A 15,436-nucleotide genomic window follows, 5' to 3' on the forward strand; every position below is an offset into this window, starting at 1 on the left:
AAAAGGAAAAGGCCAAAAACATTCAAAGCCAAAATTCCCACAAAAGAACACCATTCCCAAGAAAAATTCCTACTGATCCATGATCACACATGTAATCTTTGATTTGATAGGAAATGATTTGCAAGATCAGGTCATGGCATATCTATGGTTCGGAATTAGGACGAAACACTTACCTGTGTGAGATTAATACACTTTGAGTGATTTTCTTCTATTTTTGTTGAACCCAGTGTTTCCTCTAAATGGTCATTTAGAAACGAAATACTAAACATCCAAAATCACATTTGTGGTTATGAGAAGATTTCATTAGCATACTCCCCTTCCCCGGTAGACACACTGTTTTTCATCCGAAAAGCATATGTTGCTCTGATTAGTTGCAAGTTTTCTCTCTTTACTAAAGCATGTTCGCATTTTAGTGAAGAAAACATTGAGACTATTTTTAGTCTCACAAGTTATCCAGAACTACGTAGGTCTGAGTTCCTCATTAAGGATACGTAGGAGCAAGAGCCTCGCATTTGTCGGCCGCCCCACAATTTCTGTCATACTAACACTGGAGTCACGTGACATGCGGAGATACTCGAGTGGTTATCCGTTTAAACTTTCTTTTGCTATCTCTAAGACTCAAAGCATGATAGCACGCAGAGACTAACGTCGTCTTCTGCACCCTTTGTCAATCGCGGCCAACAAGCCCGTTAACACGCGGAGATTTACGTCATCTTCCGCGCAGACAATTTCTGTCATACTGACACTAGAGTCACGTGACATGCAGAGATACCCGAGTGGTTATCCGTTTAAACTTTCTTTTGCTATCTCTAAGACTCAAAGCATGATAGCACGTAGAGATTAACGTCGTCTTCTGCACCCTTTGTCAATCGCGGCCAACAAGCCCGTTGACATGCGAAGATTTACGTCATCCTCCACGCAGACAATTTCTGTCATACTGACACTAGAGTCACGTGACATGCGGAGATACCCGAGTGGTTATCCGTTTAAACTTTCTTTTGCTATCTCTAAGACTCAAAGCATGATAGCACGTAGAGACTAACGTCGTCTTCTGCACCCTTTGTCAATCGCGGCCAACAAGCCCGTTGACACGCGGAGATTTACGTCATCTTCCGCGCAGACAATTTCTGTCATACTGACACTGGAGTCACGTGACATGCGGAGATACCCGAGTGGTTATCCGTTTAAACTTTCTTTTGCTATCTCTAAGACTCAAAGCATAATAACACGCAGAGACTAACGCCGTCTTCTGCACCCTTTGTCGATCGCGGCCAACAAGCCCGTTGACACACAAAGATTTACGTCATCTTCCGTGCAGACAATTTTTGTCATACTGACACTGGAGTCACGTGACATGCGGAGATACCCGAGTGATTATCCGTTTAAACCTTTTTTTGCTATCTCTAAGACTCAAAGCATGATAGCACGCAGAGACTAACGTCATCTTCTGCACCTTTTGTCATTCAAGAACAACAAGTTGGGTGATAAAATGCGCATAGACGAATTCTGCGTCCTTTATCATTCAGGAAGAATAAGTTGGGTGGTAAACGCGCAGAGACAGATTCTGCGCCTTTTATCATTCAGGAGCAGCGAGTCAAGTGGTAAACGCGCATAGACGAATTCTACGCCCTTTGCCATTCAGATTTCGCAAATTGGGTGATAAACACGCAAAGACAAATTCTATGCCCTTTGGCATTCAGATTTCGCAAGTCGAGTGGTAAACGCGCAGAGACAAATTCTGCGCCCTTTATCATTCGGGAACAACAAGTTGGGTGGTAAACGCGCATAGACGATTTCTGTGCCCTTTATCATTCAGAAACAGCAAGTTGGGGGATAAACGCGCATAGACGAATTTTGCGCCCTTTATCATTCAAGAGCAGCAAGCTGAATGGATAAACGCGCATAGACGAATTTTGTGCCCTTTATCATTCAGGAGCAGCGAGTCGAGTGATAAACGCGCAGAGATAAATTATGCGCCCTTTGGCATTAAGATTTTGCAAGTCGAGTGGTAAACGTGCAGAGACAAATTCTGCGCCCTTTATCATTCGGGAACAACAAGTTGGGTGGTAAACGCGCATAGACGAATTCTGCGCCCTTTATTATTCTTAAAAAGCAAGTTGGGTGGTAAACGCATAAATACAAATTTTGCGCCCTTTGTCATTCAGATTTCACAAGTTGGGTGATAAACACGCAGAAACAAATTTTGTGCCCTTTGTCATTCAGATTTCGCAAGTTGGGTGATAAACGAGCAGAGACAAATTCTGCGCCCTTTATCATTCAGGAACAACAAATTGGGTGGTAAATGCGCATAGACGAATTCTGCGCCCTTTATCATTCAGAAACAACAAGTTGGGTGGTAAACGTGTAGATACAAATTCTGCGCCCTTTGTTATTTAGATTTCACAAGTTGGGTGATAAATGTGCAGAGACAAATTATGGTCATTCCGCGCACCTTTTCGCCATCCAGAGGCGATCGTGTCCGGTAGCACGCAGAGACAAATTATGGTCATTCTGTGTCTCGCCGCCCAGGCTCGATCATGTCCAACAAAACGCAGAGACAAATTATGGTTATTCTGTGTCTTGTATCAACCAAAAGGAACAAATTCGACAGTATCAGGATGATGTGTCGGTACTGATCATTTTCAAATTTTTGGAGGTTCTGCTGGCAGGGAGGTTCACTGGCCGAATGGTGTTTCACTTGAACGAAATTAGTGTCTTATCTTTACTTCCCTTTTATCTCCAATAAAAGACAAGTAAAGAGGGGCAACTGTTATACCCTAATTTCGTCCGGGGACCATCCGTTGTTGGGATGCGACCCTCGTTTGACCACTTCGAGGTATTTGGCACCCATCGTTAGGCAATTCGTGAAGTTCCGAGACATGTCGAAAATCAAAAGAAAAGCGTTGTAGCACAATCCGTGAAGTTCCGTGACATGCCGGAAATTAAAAGGAAGTGTTAGTGCGCAATCCGTAAAGTTTCGTAACGTTCCGGAAGGCAAAAAAGGGATGATTACGTAATCTGTAAGGTTCCACAACATTACGGAAATAAAACAAGTATCGTTACGAAATTCGTAAGTTTCCATAACTTTACGGAAAAAGAATCACCAAAAAAAGGCAGGGGTGTATTTAGTAAAAATGGGGGTTCAAATAGCAACCAGACCCACTTGGGCCTTCCAGGATGTTCCTCCAGAAGGCGGTTGCTTCTGGAGGAAGCAACCTAGCTCGCCTGGGCGAGCTGGGTGGCAAGCTCCTCCCCTATTTTCCTATAAATAGGGGGAGGAGTGAAGGAGAAAAATGTTCAGCCCTTCTGATATTTCGAGGTCACTTGAAATTAGTGAAAAAAATTATTTCCGTGAAGAAAATTAAAGCCGAGGCGCTTCCGTAACATTTCCGTGGGTGATTTCGCGAAGATTTTCAACCGTTCTTCGACGTCCTTTGTTCGTTCTTCGTCGTTCTTCGGTCTTCAATCGGTAAGTTCCCGAAATCGAACTTTTCAATTCATTCTATGTACCCTTAGTGGTCCTCATTTGTTTTCACGTGCTTTTATTTTCATTTCATTTACTTTCCGTACCCCCTTTTGACGTGCTTTAGTCATTTACTTAAGTCATTTTCTCCCCTAATCAAAAATAAAATAAATTTCCACCGATCATTTGAATTGTAACATCCGTTAATTTCTGTTAAAATGGAATCCGACCGTTCGGTCATGCCGTAACCACGTTGGAAACCAAAAAAGAGGTAAAATAATAATATAATAATAAAAAATATCTTTTAGTAAAATAAATCAAAAAAATCAATCGAACGTTTTTCTTTGGGATTTCTCTTTCTTAATTGAATTGACTAATAACCAAAGTGAAACTTAGGCTAAAATCAATTCATAAACCAAACTTTTGTCATCGCCTAAAAAAGCCATTTTCAAAGGTCCAACGCCTTGAAATGGTCTTTTCCGCTTTTATTGGTTAAATGTAGATTTCTAAAAAAGCCTAAAATCAATATGTAACTTTGTTACCTCTTTCAAAAATAAAGAAATCATTAATGGTCCAATGCCTTAATGTTTTCTCACTTTTCAAAAGAATCGAAAGATTGTCTAATGGTCCAACGCCTTAAATGACCTTTCGTTCAATAAAAACATATCTTACAAAAAAGGATAAAAAAGAATAACTTAACCAAAACGCTTTGTTCACAAAATAACTACGTAGGTCTGATTTTCTCATCACAATTGAGGAATACGTAGGAGCAAAGGGAAACGCCCTTGTCGACCACAAAAAGATAAAAACATAAAAGGCATAAAAAGACGTAAGAACGTAAAAAGGGAAAAGAATATAAATTGAAGTCATATTTGCACATTTGATTAAAGGCTGCCGTCTCTTGTGACGGACGCGTAGAGTGCTAATACCTTCCCCGTGCGTAAATACAACTCCTGAACCTTTCACTTAGAGTTCGTAGATCACGTTTTTTCCGGTTTTTCAGACGTTTTTCTCAAATAAACGTTGACGGCGACTCCACGCGTATTCCTTTCTTGGAACACGCACCCGCGAGTCTCGCGTCGCCCTCCCGCCGAAGGGTAGGTTGCGACAACATGCAAACACAATTTTAAATAAATAACACAATATAAATTTTAATAATATAAATTAATATGCAAACAAAATTTTTAACAATATATATATATCAAATTATTAAAAACTAATGTACCATATATATTTGAATAATAACTTAAAATGCCTAAAACAAATAAGAGAACACAAAAAATATTAACTACTTACCGAGTTTGACAAGAACAATATGGACGGGATAACACATAGCTCACAAGCTTTTTGCGACCACCAAACCATAACGTAACAACACCAATTATAAATTTAAATAAATAACACAATATATATTTTAATAACAGTAGAAACATTTACACAATATATATACCAAATTCATATAAACTAAGTAACATATATTTGAATAATAACTTAAAATACCTACAATATATATAACATCCAAACTTTATCATACCTAAAACTAAAAAAAATAAATTTAATTATGACCTACAGAAAAAATAGAACACAAAAATTTTAACTACATGCCAAATTTTAACTACGTACTATATATTTTAATAATATCTTAGAATATCTAAAAAAAATATTAACCTACAAACTAAGAAACGTACCACATATATATATATATAACGCAAATAATAAAATCAAATATTTAAAACACATAATATTAATATCTAAAAAAATATAGCATACAAACTTTATAATACCTAAAACTAAAACAAATAATTTAATTATCAAGTAACACAAAAAAAAATTAACACAACAAATATTAACTACTTACAAAATACCTAAAACTAAAATAAATAATTTAATTAAGAAGCAACATAAAATAAATTAACACAACAAATATTAACTACTTACAAAATTTGAGAAAGCAAGAGGAGAACCCACTTCAAACTTTTCACCACCAGCACAAGGTAACAACCACCAAGCCAAAGCGTAGCAAGCAGCAAGCAAAATTCACCAAGTTCCGTACAGCTTGTTTCCATTCATTCGTATAAGGGCGTTTTATAGGGGAGAAGGTTATTCCGCCACTCCCACTTGCAAACCCTTTCTGAAAAGTTTCTGCAAAACTTGCTTGCTACGTTCAGTCTGCTGCATGCATGCGTGCCATGTAGGCACCTTTATCGCCAGCAGCAATGACGACATACATTCAAAAGATAATCGCCAGCCATGTTAGTGACACCGCCCTGTACACTGCGCCCCTATTCTGTAACACCCTGAACCACTGCGCCCCTATTCTGCAACCTGCCCTAGACTCACCTAATTCGCTAGTGCTGCTGGCTACACCCACCTCCACGTCACGTGTTTTGCCAATGCCAATGGCGAAACACCTCCAAATCGCCAGTGCCAATGGCTACTCAGCTGTATCGCCAGCTTCACTGGCGCCATCCATTAAAAAACAGACCCCCCTCGTCAATAGTTTTAAAATAAACCCAGTTTGATAAAATGTTTGTAAAAGTGATCCTATTTGGTCAATTTGCCTAACTTGAATGCATTGTTGAGAATTGGTAGTTTGTTAGTTCCTACGAACCAAAACATTAAACATTACAGAAAAGAACCTAGGACTTGGGAATAAGCAATGTTCATTATTTTTCTTTTAGCCTCTATCAAGTTTTTTACTTATTTCTTCATACATTAGTTTCACATAATTTTTGTTCATCTAATCTTAACATAAAAATAATAATTCAGAGTAATTAATTTTGATGACAGACACAGAGAGGCAGAGAAAAGGAAGGAAAGGAATGGTATTGATTCAAATTATGTAAGGAAAAATCATATGAAAGTATAATACTATCACTGCCAGCTACATCTATTCCTTTTTCTTTTCAGCATAGTTGGTATTGATTAAAGACATCATGAGAAGCTCTTCATACTACTCTCTACTCCACTGCATAGTAATTACACTACACTTTTAAATAATAAACGACAAGCATATTACTCGTGAAAGTTTTAGTAGAAGACTGATCAAGTGGAAAATTCAAAAGAGCACATACATATTGATCAACAAGAGAAGGTTGTTACATGATCTACTTTAAAAGATAAAGCAACACATAAGTTTTCTTTAAATACCCTTTGCTGCTGCTTAAATATAAAGATGGATACTAAGAACAACGAAGAACAACATCAGAAACAGACCATAAATAACAGTGTGCACAAACATGGATGCAACAGTGGTCTTCATGTTCATAAACTGAAAGGGTGCATTCTTCCCCGGCAACTGAAAGATCATTCCCGGGCTCAAGAGCCAAAACAAAGCCGCAGCTATGAGAGGAGGAGCCCAATCGTTCATTGTAGCTAGAGATCGATTTCTAAGAATCACTCACAAAGCTTGAATGAAAGAAGAAGAACAAGAGCAAGTAGAATTAGATGCTAAGAGAAAGATCAAAATTAGTACTACTAAATTTTGAATGTTGCGTTCTTTCTATCCCTCAAAGGGAGGGAATTGGAATCCTATAAAGTTTGGCATAAAAATAATCAATCATTCACTTTAACATCTGTACTCTGCCCTCCTTTTTATCCGGGCCTCTTTGTGGCTTTTTCTGGATAAGAAAAGCATCGGTTTCTTTGGTAGTCAACAATCCCACAAGGCTAGTTCTAGAGAATGGGCCACAATATCAAGTAAGTGGATTAACTTTGTGTGATTATTTTAGTTTAACAAGAGTTCTTTAAGTTCATATTCTAGATATGCAACTTAAATACTTTGTAATTCATAATAATTCTATCGAAATCAAATAAAATTATTTTTAGCAAAGGATAACTGTAGTGTAGTCTAGACAAAAAAGAAAGAGAAAGTAACTAACAGACAGAGGAATTCAGATATAATTGAGGGGGTACAGAAACATCTAGAATTGTTATTTTTTGCACCCGTATTTTTATAATTTGAGCTCCCTGCTTTTATGTTTTTAGTTGTAACCAATTTTTCTATTTTATTGATTAATTTTTTTTCCATATATTTTGTTCCTTTTCCTTTATTTGGTTGAACATTTCATTCTCTTCTAAATGATAAAATATGTTTGTTTAGTCCCTTTAAGTATTTTATGTTCAATTTTAGTTCCTTTAAAAAATATTGTCCATTTTTGCTCTCTTAAGTTTGACATGCATCACTTTTACTTTTCAAAATAATTTACAATTTTACATATTCTTTATGAAGGAAGGAAAAGTGATTAGATGAGCTTTAAGAACCAAAAGTATTACATTTTAAAATTGAGGAAAAATAACAAATAATTTTGTAGAAAGATTAAAACCAAATTTTAGAAGCACAAACATGCATATTTTATATTTTATTTATATATATATGATAATAAATAATATTTATTTTTTAACATATAATTTTCTCCCACTGATCCGGGTCTGAATCCGCCACTGGTTACTACAATAGAATGGAAATTAAAAATGGCATTTTTGTTCAATTGCAATAATAAACAAAGGCAGTAATTTGATAAAACTTATCATTGTCCATTTAGTGCCTGATGACAAGCCTGATATCTTTGTTGTCCCCCCTTTTATGCCATTATGCAAGGAAGTTGGATATAACAAAATTAAAAGAACATGAAAGAAAAAGAAGATACAAAAGCAGAATACAAATCAACCAACCACACATAAAAAAAACACACAGGGGCATGCGCTAAATGGATTTATTTCATTTTATTTTTAAAAGAAAAGAACTTTTCTTAGCCTTGGCACTCCCCTTTCTTTTGTTCTTTTTATTCTTTAGCTTTCCTCGTATGGTGGTAGCCGGTAAGAGTGGTCATGGATCAACAGTAATAAGGGGGGTATAATAAAAAAAAGTGTTTAATTTTGATATAGTAATCTCAATCAATTGGAAACTATATTAAAGGTATTTTTAAAGTAATTATTATAAAAATAAATAATCATATTGGATATGGCAATTTATTATTAACTGTGAGTGTGGGAAATTTTACATTACTCAATATGGATGTGATTTACTAGATAATATATGAGTTTGCAGGAAAGATTTGATTTCATTTTTGCATATATGTCGTTGAAAAGGAACAAAGGACTCTAAAAGCAACGGATCGATAATATAAATTGTTTTATACTATATAAAAATTAAAAGTATTTTATTTTATACAGACAAGGAAAAAAAAGTAATGTAAATTAATTGATTTAATGAAAAAAATTAGAGAAAAAAAATATTATATATAAATATATATTAAAAATATATTTTCAAGCATGTTCCCTTGAAGAGAAAAGTGACAGGAAAAATAATGACAATAAACGTACAAGTAAAGTGAGGGGAGAGTGTGATAAAAAAATATGAATGATAAATGTTAGGAATATATTCACTAATATGTTAGGAATATATTCTTCTAACAAAAAAGTGTGCAATAGTTGTACTTAGGTTAAAATTTAAGATTTCATATGTATAATATTTAAATCTCTCACCATTACGCATGTTTTAGTGAGTATTTAAACACATTTTTTTAACACACTATTTTAGTTAAAATTTATTAAAAATAATAAAATTTTATAAATTCCTAATTTTATTTAATTTATTAAAAAAAATAAAATTTTACAAATTCCTAATTTTATTTAATGATTTTTTCTTATAATTTTATAATTTTTAATATATCTTAACCAATAAAAAAATATTATATTAGAAAATAAAAAAGAATGTGTTAAAATGTGTTTAGTAACACTCATCAAAATAAATAATATAAGATGAACATGAAAATTAGAATTGTCAAAATAAATAACCTGATCCATAACCTGATCCATCTTATCATGCGTGAAAAATAGATCTTCAGATCGAATTGTATTTTATATGCATTCTAATTTTTATGATCCAACCTAATCATTTTGCCTGTGAAACTGATTCAAATTAATTTATTTTACTTTTTTTATCCAAATTTATATAAATTTAAAGAAAAAACGAAAAATCCAATCAGATCTGATTGAATTCTTAGACTTATTTAGACCACAGTTTCTTTGACCCAGCTTGATGATGATGACCTAACAGATTGAGCCTATTTAAACAGTTCTAGTAAAAATTGAAAATATAAATAATTATGGAATGATCACCGACAAGAAGTCATAACTAAGCGAAGACAAAAGAAGATAAGACTGAGGCAAAATCAGTTCCATCGCATTCCGGACCCGGATATGTAGCCATAAGCAAAAAAGTTAACCAAACCCCAATTCCCTAGTCTCGGGCACAGAGTAACATTGCCACCCCAGCCCCTCGCACCCACCTGACACCCTTTTTCTTGTGCTTCCAAATTCCCAAGCGTCCCTTTCGGTGCCTCTTTCTTCATTAATCAGTGTCCCTCCTTCCCAAAATAATACAAAAGCCACCACCACCACCATCTTTACTCTTTACTCTTTACTCTGCCCCGAAAGTCACATTTTTCTTTTCTTTTCTTTTTCTCTGAAAGATCTGTGACTATTATTATTATTATTATTATTTCTGATTTTTGTGGGAAAATGGCTGACTGGGCACCGGTGTTGATCGGGGTGGTGCTGTTCGTGCTGCTCCAACCGGGGCTGCTTTTTTCCTTTCCGGGAAACGGGAAGCAGCTAGAGTTTGGGAGCATGAAGACCAACGGCAAGGCCATTTTCATCCACACTCTCATCTTCTTCGCCCTCTACTCCATCCTCATCCTCGCCGTTAAAGTCCACATCTACACCGGCTGAACCGGTTCCCGGGCGGGATCTCAGGTATCATTTGGTTTGGTTACTGAGAAATGAAAGGAAAGAAAAACACCACCATTGCTGTAACAATTGCCTGTTCTTCTTCTTGTGTTATCCTTTTATGGAAATAAATAAAAAAAGCAAAGATTTTTCTATTTATTTAGTAATGGAAATGCATAGATCTGACTATCTTCGGTGTTGTTGTTTTACTTTTGATTGATTGAAGTGTAGTTTTGGGTTTGAACTAACTTTTCAAGTGCTTTTTGTTTTTGGATGGGAAAAAAGCTGAATTTTGTAGTGAGTACTGAGAAGGGTTTTTCAAGGTGACAGGAGTGGGAAAAAAATATGCTCGTGAAAATGGGCTTCTGGAAAAAAAAATGATTTTTTAAGTGATCTGATTAATTATATTTAAACATTTTTTATTTTAAAAGTAAGTTAGTAGCAGTGAAATTTAGTGGTGTTTGGATTAGCATATGTGATTGGTGTTTGATCCAATTCTTAAGTTATACCAAAAGTTGCTTTTGTGATTCACGTTTCAGTAATTTGGATGTGAATCCAAACACGCTACATTAGAATTACTAAACTTTTTTATCTATCATTAAAACTACCTAAAATTGGGTAAATTTAAAATTAGTTGTAGACTATCCAGAATGAGAGACTTTTGTAAGGAGAGAGATTCGTTGGTTATCTGCTATGCAGAAATTGTATAAGACACAAATTATGTATTTTTTTAATGAATAAATAAATTGCTCATTATTATTTGTGTGATTTGAAATATTTCAAATATTATCAATAAAACAATTAAATTTTTCGTTGATGGCTTCATGACTTCCATCTTCCTAACTGAAGACACGAGATTATCAGATTAATCTCAAATGAGATAACTTACAATGTCCACTCGAAGGGTGTTCTCTATTAATTTAATTTGATCTTTTTTTTTTGCTTATCGCTTACTCTTAACTGTGCATCTTAATTATCTGACATAATATAATATAAATCTAACTAGGAGATTTTATCACCTTTTCTGATTTATATTATATTATATTATTGTATCTTACGTACTATTGTATTTACTTTTTTCTTGTTTATAATACAAGCGACTCAGTACCTCATTGGTATTAGAGCCGTTATTTAGCTCTAGATAGACATCGAGATCTAACCTATACTACCAGTCTTATTAATAAATTTTCTACAAAATCATTTGAAGACTTATTTGAAACTTTAGAAAGTTTAACAAAAATACAAAACTTGTTGTTTAACAAAGTACAAACTTTAGAAAATAAAATTAACGATATTTTGGATATTCTTAAATCTAAAGACCAACAAATTCGTTTTTCTACAAGCGAATTCGATAAAATTACAACACAACTTTCTAAATTATCTTTCGGAAAGATCACCTGTCAAACCTCAAATAAATTTGTATTAGCAAAGTCAAGAAATTGATGACAGTACCATTTATAAGAACATCACAAACAGTTTCAGGACACAATCCTGTCAAGCCTGTTTGGATACAAGTTATAAGCTCTTTTGAGAGTTTCTCTACTAGAAATATACTCTATATTTTCAGTAGAGAAGCTCTCAAAAGAGCTTATGACTTGTATCCAAACAGGCATTAATCTATAAATCAACATCCTGAAATCTTAGATAGATTTTTTAGGAGAACAAACTTCTGAACCAGACAACTGCAACAAATAGTAGACATAGAATCCAATATTGATATTTGGTCAAACTCTAGGATAAACTCCTTCAATCCTAGACAATTATACAACTTAGACTGGTTAAGTTCTGATAGAACTAGCTTATACAGATATATAAGGATTGATGACTTCCATCTTCTTGATGGAAGACACGAGATTATCAGATTAATCTTAGAATCAACCAGACGATAACTTCTTAGCACAAATAGAAGATATGTACACCTAGGGTTAATTGACATAGGTGTCAGGTCTCTAACAAGATCTTTCGTATGCGCAAAAGCTTTTGTAGTGTTCTTCGATCAAAGGTTCAGAGATAATAATTTTGAGGCCATAATAGGGATGATAGAAATAGATCTAAATCAAACAGTCTCCCTGATTTATATTGCCCTTAACCACACAATGAATCTTGGTGATTTCATACAAAACATAAACCTAGATGTCCAGACAATAGGTTTTCGAAGAAACTTTATGGGACATAACTTACACTTAGATATTACCTTCATAGGCAGAATAAGTGACCAAATATCCCCTAGATATAGGATAAACACGAATCCTTTAGTGACAACCTTATCATCTGATGGAATTCAATTTTTGTCGCCCGAAATCTTTGATTCCTTCAGAAATCAAAATAATCAATGGCAAACACATATTGATGTCGCATCCTTTAGGAGTGCAATAACCACTTTCAGATTGGCTATAATAATAAACAGAAGAAATAGTCTTTCAGTAAGATTTACTGATTACGAAGACATACAAAATTTCTCAAAAGAGGAGATGGAACTCTCTAGAAATTCTATGATGAATTTATGGAATTGTTCATATTTCGAATCATATATTTCCTATGAGAAACATAAACAAACTTAAATCTCTTCTTCAGAAAAAACTTGTCTTTCCCAAAAACTCCTTAAAGCAGTTGAAAAATAGGAAGAAAATAAGAAATGTCAAGGACAAAATTTTGTAAATAATGAAACAGATCATGATGATACTAATTAAGAAAATGAATATGTTTTTAGACAAAGATTATTCTCATCAATAGATAAAGAAAATTCAGACACAGAGAATATTGAGGATTTACTTGAGAAGATTAATTTACATGAATTTTATGAAAAAGAAATAAACTTCAAAAATACTTTAGAAATTAATTCTAGGATTGATGAAACAGAATCACTAGTTTCGTTTCCTGAAACACATAAAGGTCTCATGGCTGATGTCTCTGGTACTAGTTCAAATTTTACCCCTCAATTTGATTATAGCATGGAAGACTACCAGATGGGATTCCTCCCCCGTGAAAAAGTTATCACCCCAATAGACTTGACTTTAGGAGATAATATAAAATTTAAAGGAAAAAGGTTGCCCATAGAACCAACATTCAATATGTCGTCTCTTTTACTGAACATAGGAAGTATTGACCCCCAATTACTTCCAAACTACATAGAACAGTGGACTTTTACTGTTATGAGAGACTATAGAGTGAACCATGGAAGTCATGTATCCAACAGCCAAGACATGATAGCAAGAGTCAAAACATATCTAGGAGATATAGCTAGAGCCTGTTGGGACTCCTTTAAACAAACTTTTCCAGAACAAATCTAGTAGACCTTGGTCCAAATATCTACAATTTCTGTAGCCTAATACAAAGAATCTTTACAGCCCAATCTGTAAATGATGGAAATACTATCAGACAAAAGATTTATCTAGGTAACCTATAAAGACTCTCTATAAGTTATTTTGGTAAAATAAAAGAATTTACCCAAGATTACCTAATGTATGCCTCTATAGTAGTAGGAGGATTTACCGATAAATCTTTAGGAGAAAAATTATTCTTAAAACTCTCAGGTAAATTAGGACAAAAAATTAGAGACAGTTGGAACGATGACCAAGTTGATTCAGTCATGAATAATCTAACTATTAGAATCCAACACATAATGAAAGTGATGGAAGATACATGTACCAACATAGCCATTAACAAACAAATAAAAATGGATGTTTCAGAGATCTATAAATAACCCTCTAGGAAAAAGAATCTAATCCGTAGGCATTCAATTAGAGCCTCTAACTTTAGAAAACCTACTCTTAACAAAGAAATATATGTTAGAAAACTTAGAGATAACAAAACATATACAAAGCAATTAAAATGTTATATTTGTCACCAACCAGGACATTACTTCAGAGATTGTCCAAACAAAACCAATCTGTTTACAAGAGAAGCAGAATTGATAAAAAGTTGTAGGATGAATCTCATTCCAATAGATGAGACAGTCTCTACTGACTCAGAAATATATTCAATAGTTAGTTGGTCTGACTATACTTCTGAAGAAGAAGAAGTTAACACAGATTATAACATCTTAAATGAATTCACTAGAAATGAATACGCTAATCTATACCCAGTAGATGACAAATATAATCATTATGGAGAAATTCTTGATGATTTGGGATACAACCTGATGTTCAAAATAAAATTAAATGATTGTGAACATGAAATACAATTTCACATAGGACCTGATCTTAAAGAATGTCAATTTTGTAAAAGATATCCCCGCAAAACGTTAAGAACTCACTATAGTTTATGCTATAAGAACTTTTGCAAAACTTGTGTACAAACAGTTTTGAAAACGGAATTTCCCAATTTTAAGAAAGAAAATGATTCTGGAAATAAAATTATGAACTATAGGATTTCCACTTTGGAAATCAGACTAAACAAGATGGAAAAAACTATAGATTTTCTCTACAAAAATTTTGAGAAAAACAGGAATAATTTATTTTCTGAAGAACACACAAGTGGGCTTATGACACTACAAAACATGGATTGTATTCCCATAATTTGTAATAAAAAGAAAAATAAAAGCTTACATATTTTGGTCAAAATAAATTTTCCCAAAATAAATAATTTTGATCAAACTGAAGTAATTTTACAAGCTTTGGTAGATACAGTTGTACTTTTACTTCCATATGCAAAAGTGTTGTATCCCAACATAATTATTTTAGAGGTAATATAATAACTAAAATCAGAACAATGTCTGGAGACATAATAACTAATGATACAAAAACCAGAAATTTTACTATCCAATTATCTACAAATTGTGATATCTTTGGCAACAAAATCTTTATAAATAAAGCAGATGTTGTAGATTTGCAACCAGCCAAAGAAAAAAAGATTTTAGGACTAGACTTTATCGTACATGATAACATATCAGTCACCATTACAAAAGATTACTTATTAATTTCTACAAACTCACAAATGTCACCTATAATAGACGAACTTACATCAGAGTTGCGAACAAAGCATGATAGTGGGGGCATCACCATGCTTTGTTCACAAAAGCTTTTGCTCATACGAAAGATCTTGTTAGAGACCTAACGCCTATGGCTATTAACCCTAGGTGTACATATCTTCTATTTGTGCTAAGAAGTTGTCGTCCGGTTGGTTCTGAGATTAATTTGATAATCTCGTGTCTTCCATCAGGAAGATGAAAGTCATCAATCCTTCTATATCTGTATAAGCTAGTTCTACCAGAACTTAATCAATTTAAGTTGTATAATTGTC

The 15,436-nt window shown here is 33.9% G+C and overlaps 1 protein-coding gene across 1 annotated transcript; it reads right to left on the minus strand.

Annotated features, from left to right (window-relative positions):
• Positions 1-6,513: 6,513 nt before the first annotated feature.
• Positions 6,514-7,182, minus strand: LOC100794064 (uncharacterized). The gene has a single exon (XM_003553888.5). The coding sequence runs from the start codon at positions 6,831-6,833 to the stop codon at positions 6,627-6,629; it is 207 nt and encodes a 68-aa protein (XP_003553936.1). The 5' UTR covers positions 6,834-7,182; the 3' UTR covers positions 6,514-6,626.
• Between the last annotated feature and the right edge of the window lie 8,254 nt (positions 7,183-15,436).

The sequence above is a fragment of the Glycine max genome, chromosome 19 (assembly GCF_000004515.6).
Source record: "Glycine max cultivar Williams 82 chromosome 19, Glycine_max_v4.0, whole genome shotgun sequence".
In the NCBI taxonomy this organism is placed as follows: Eukaryota; Viridiplantae; Streptophyta; class Magnoliopsida; order Fabales; family Fabaceae; genus Glycine; species Glycine max.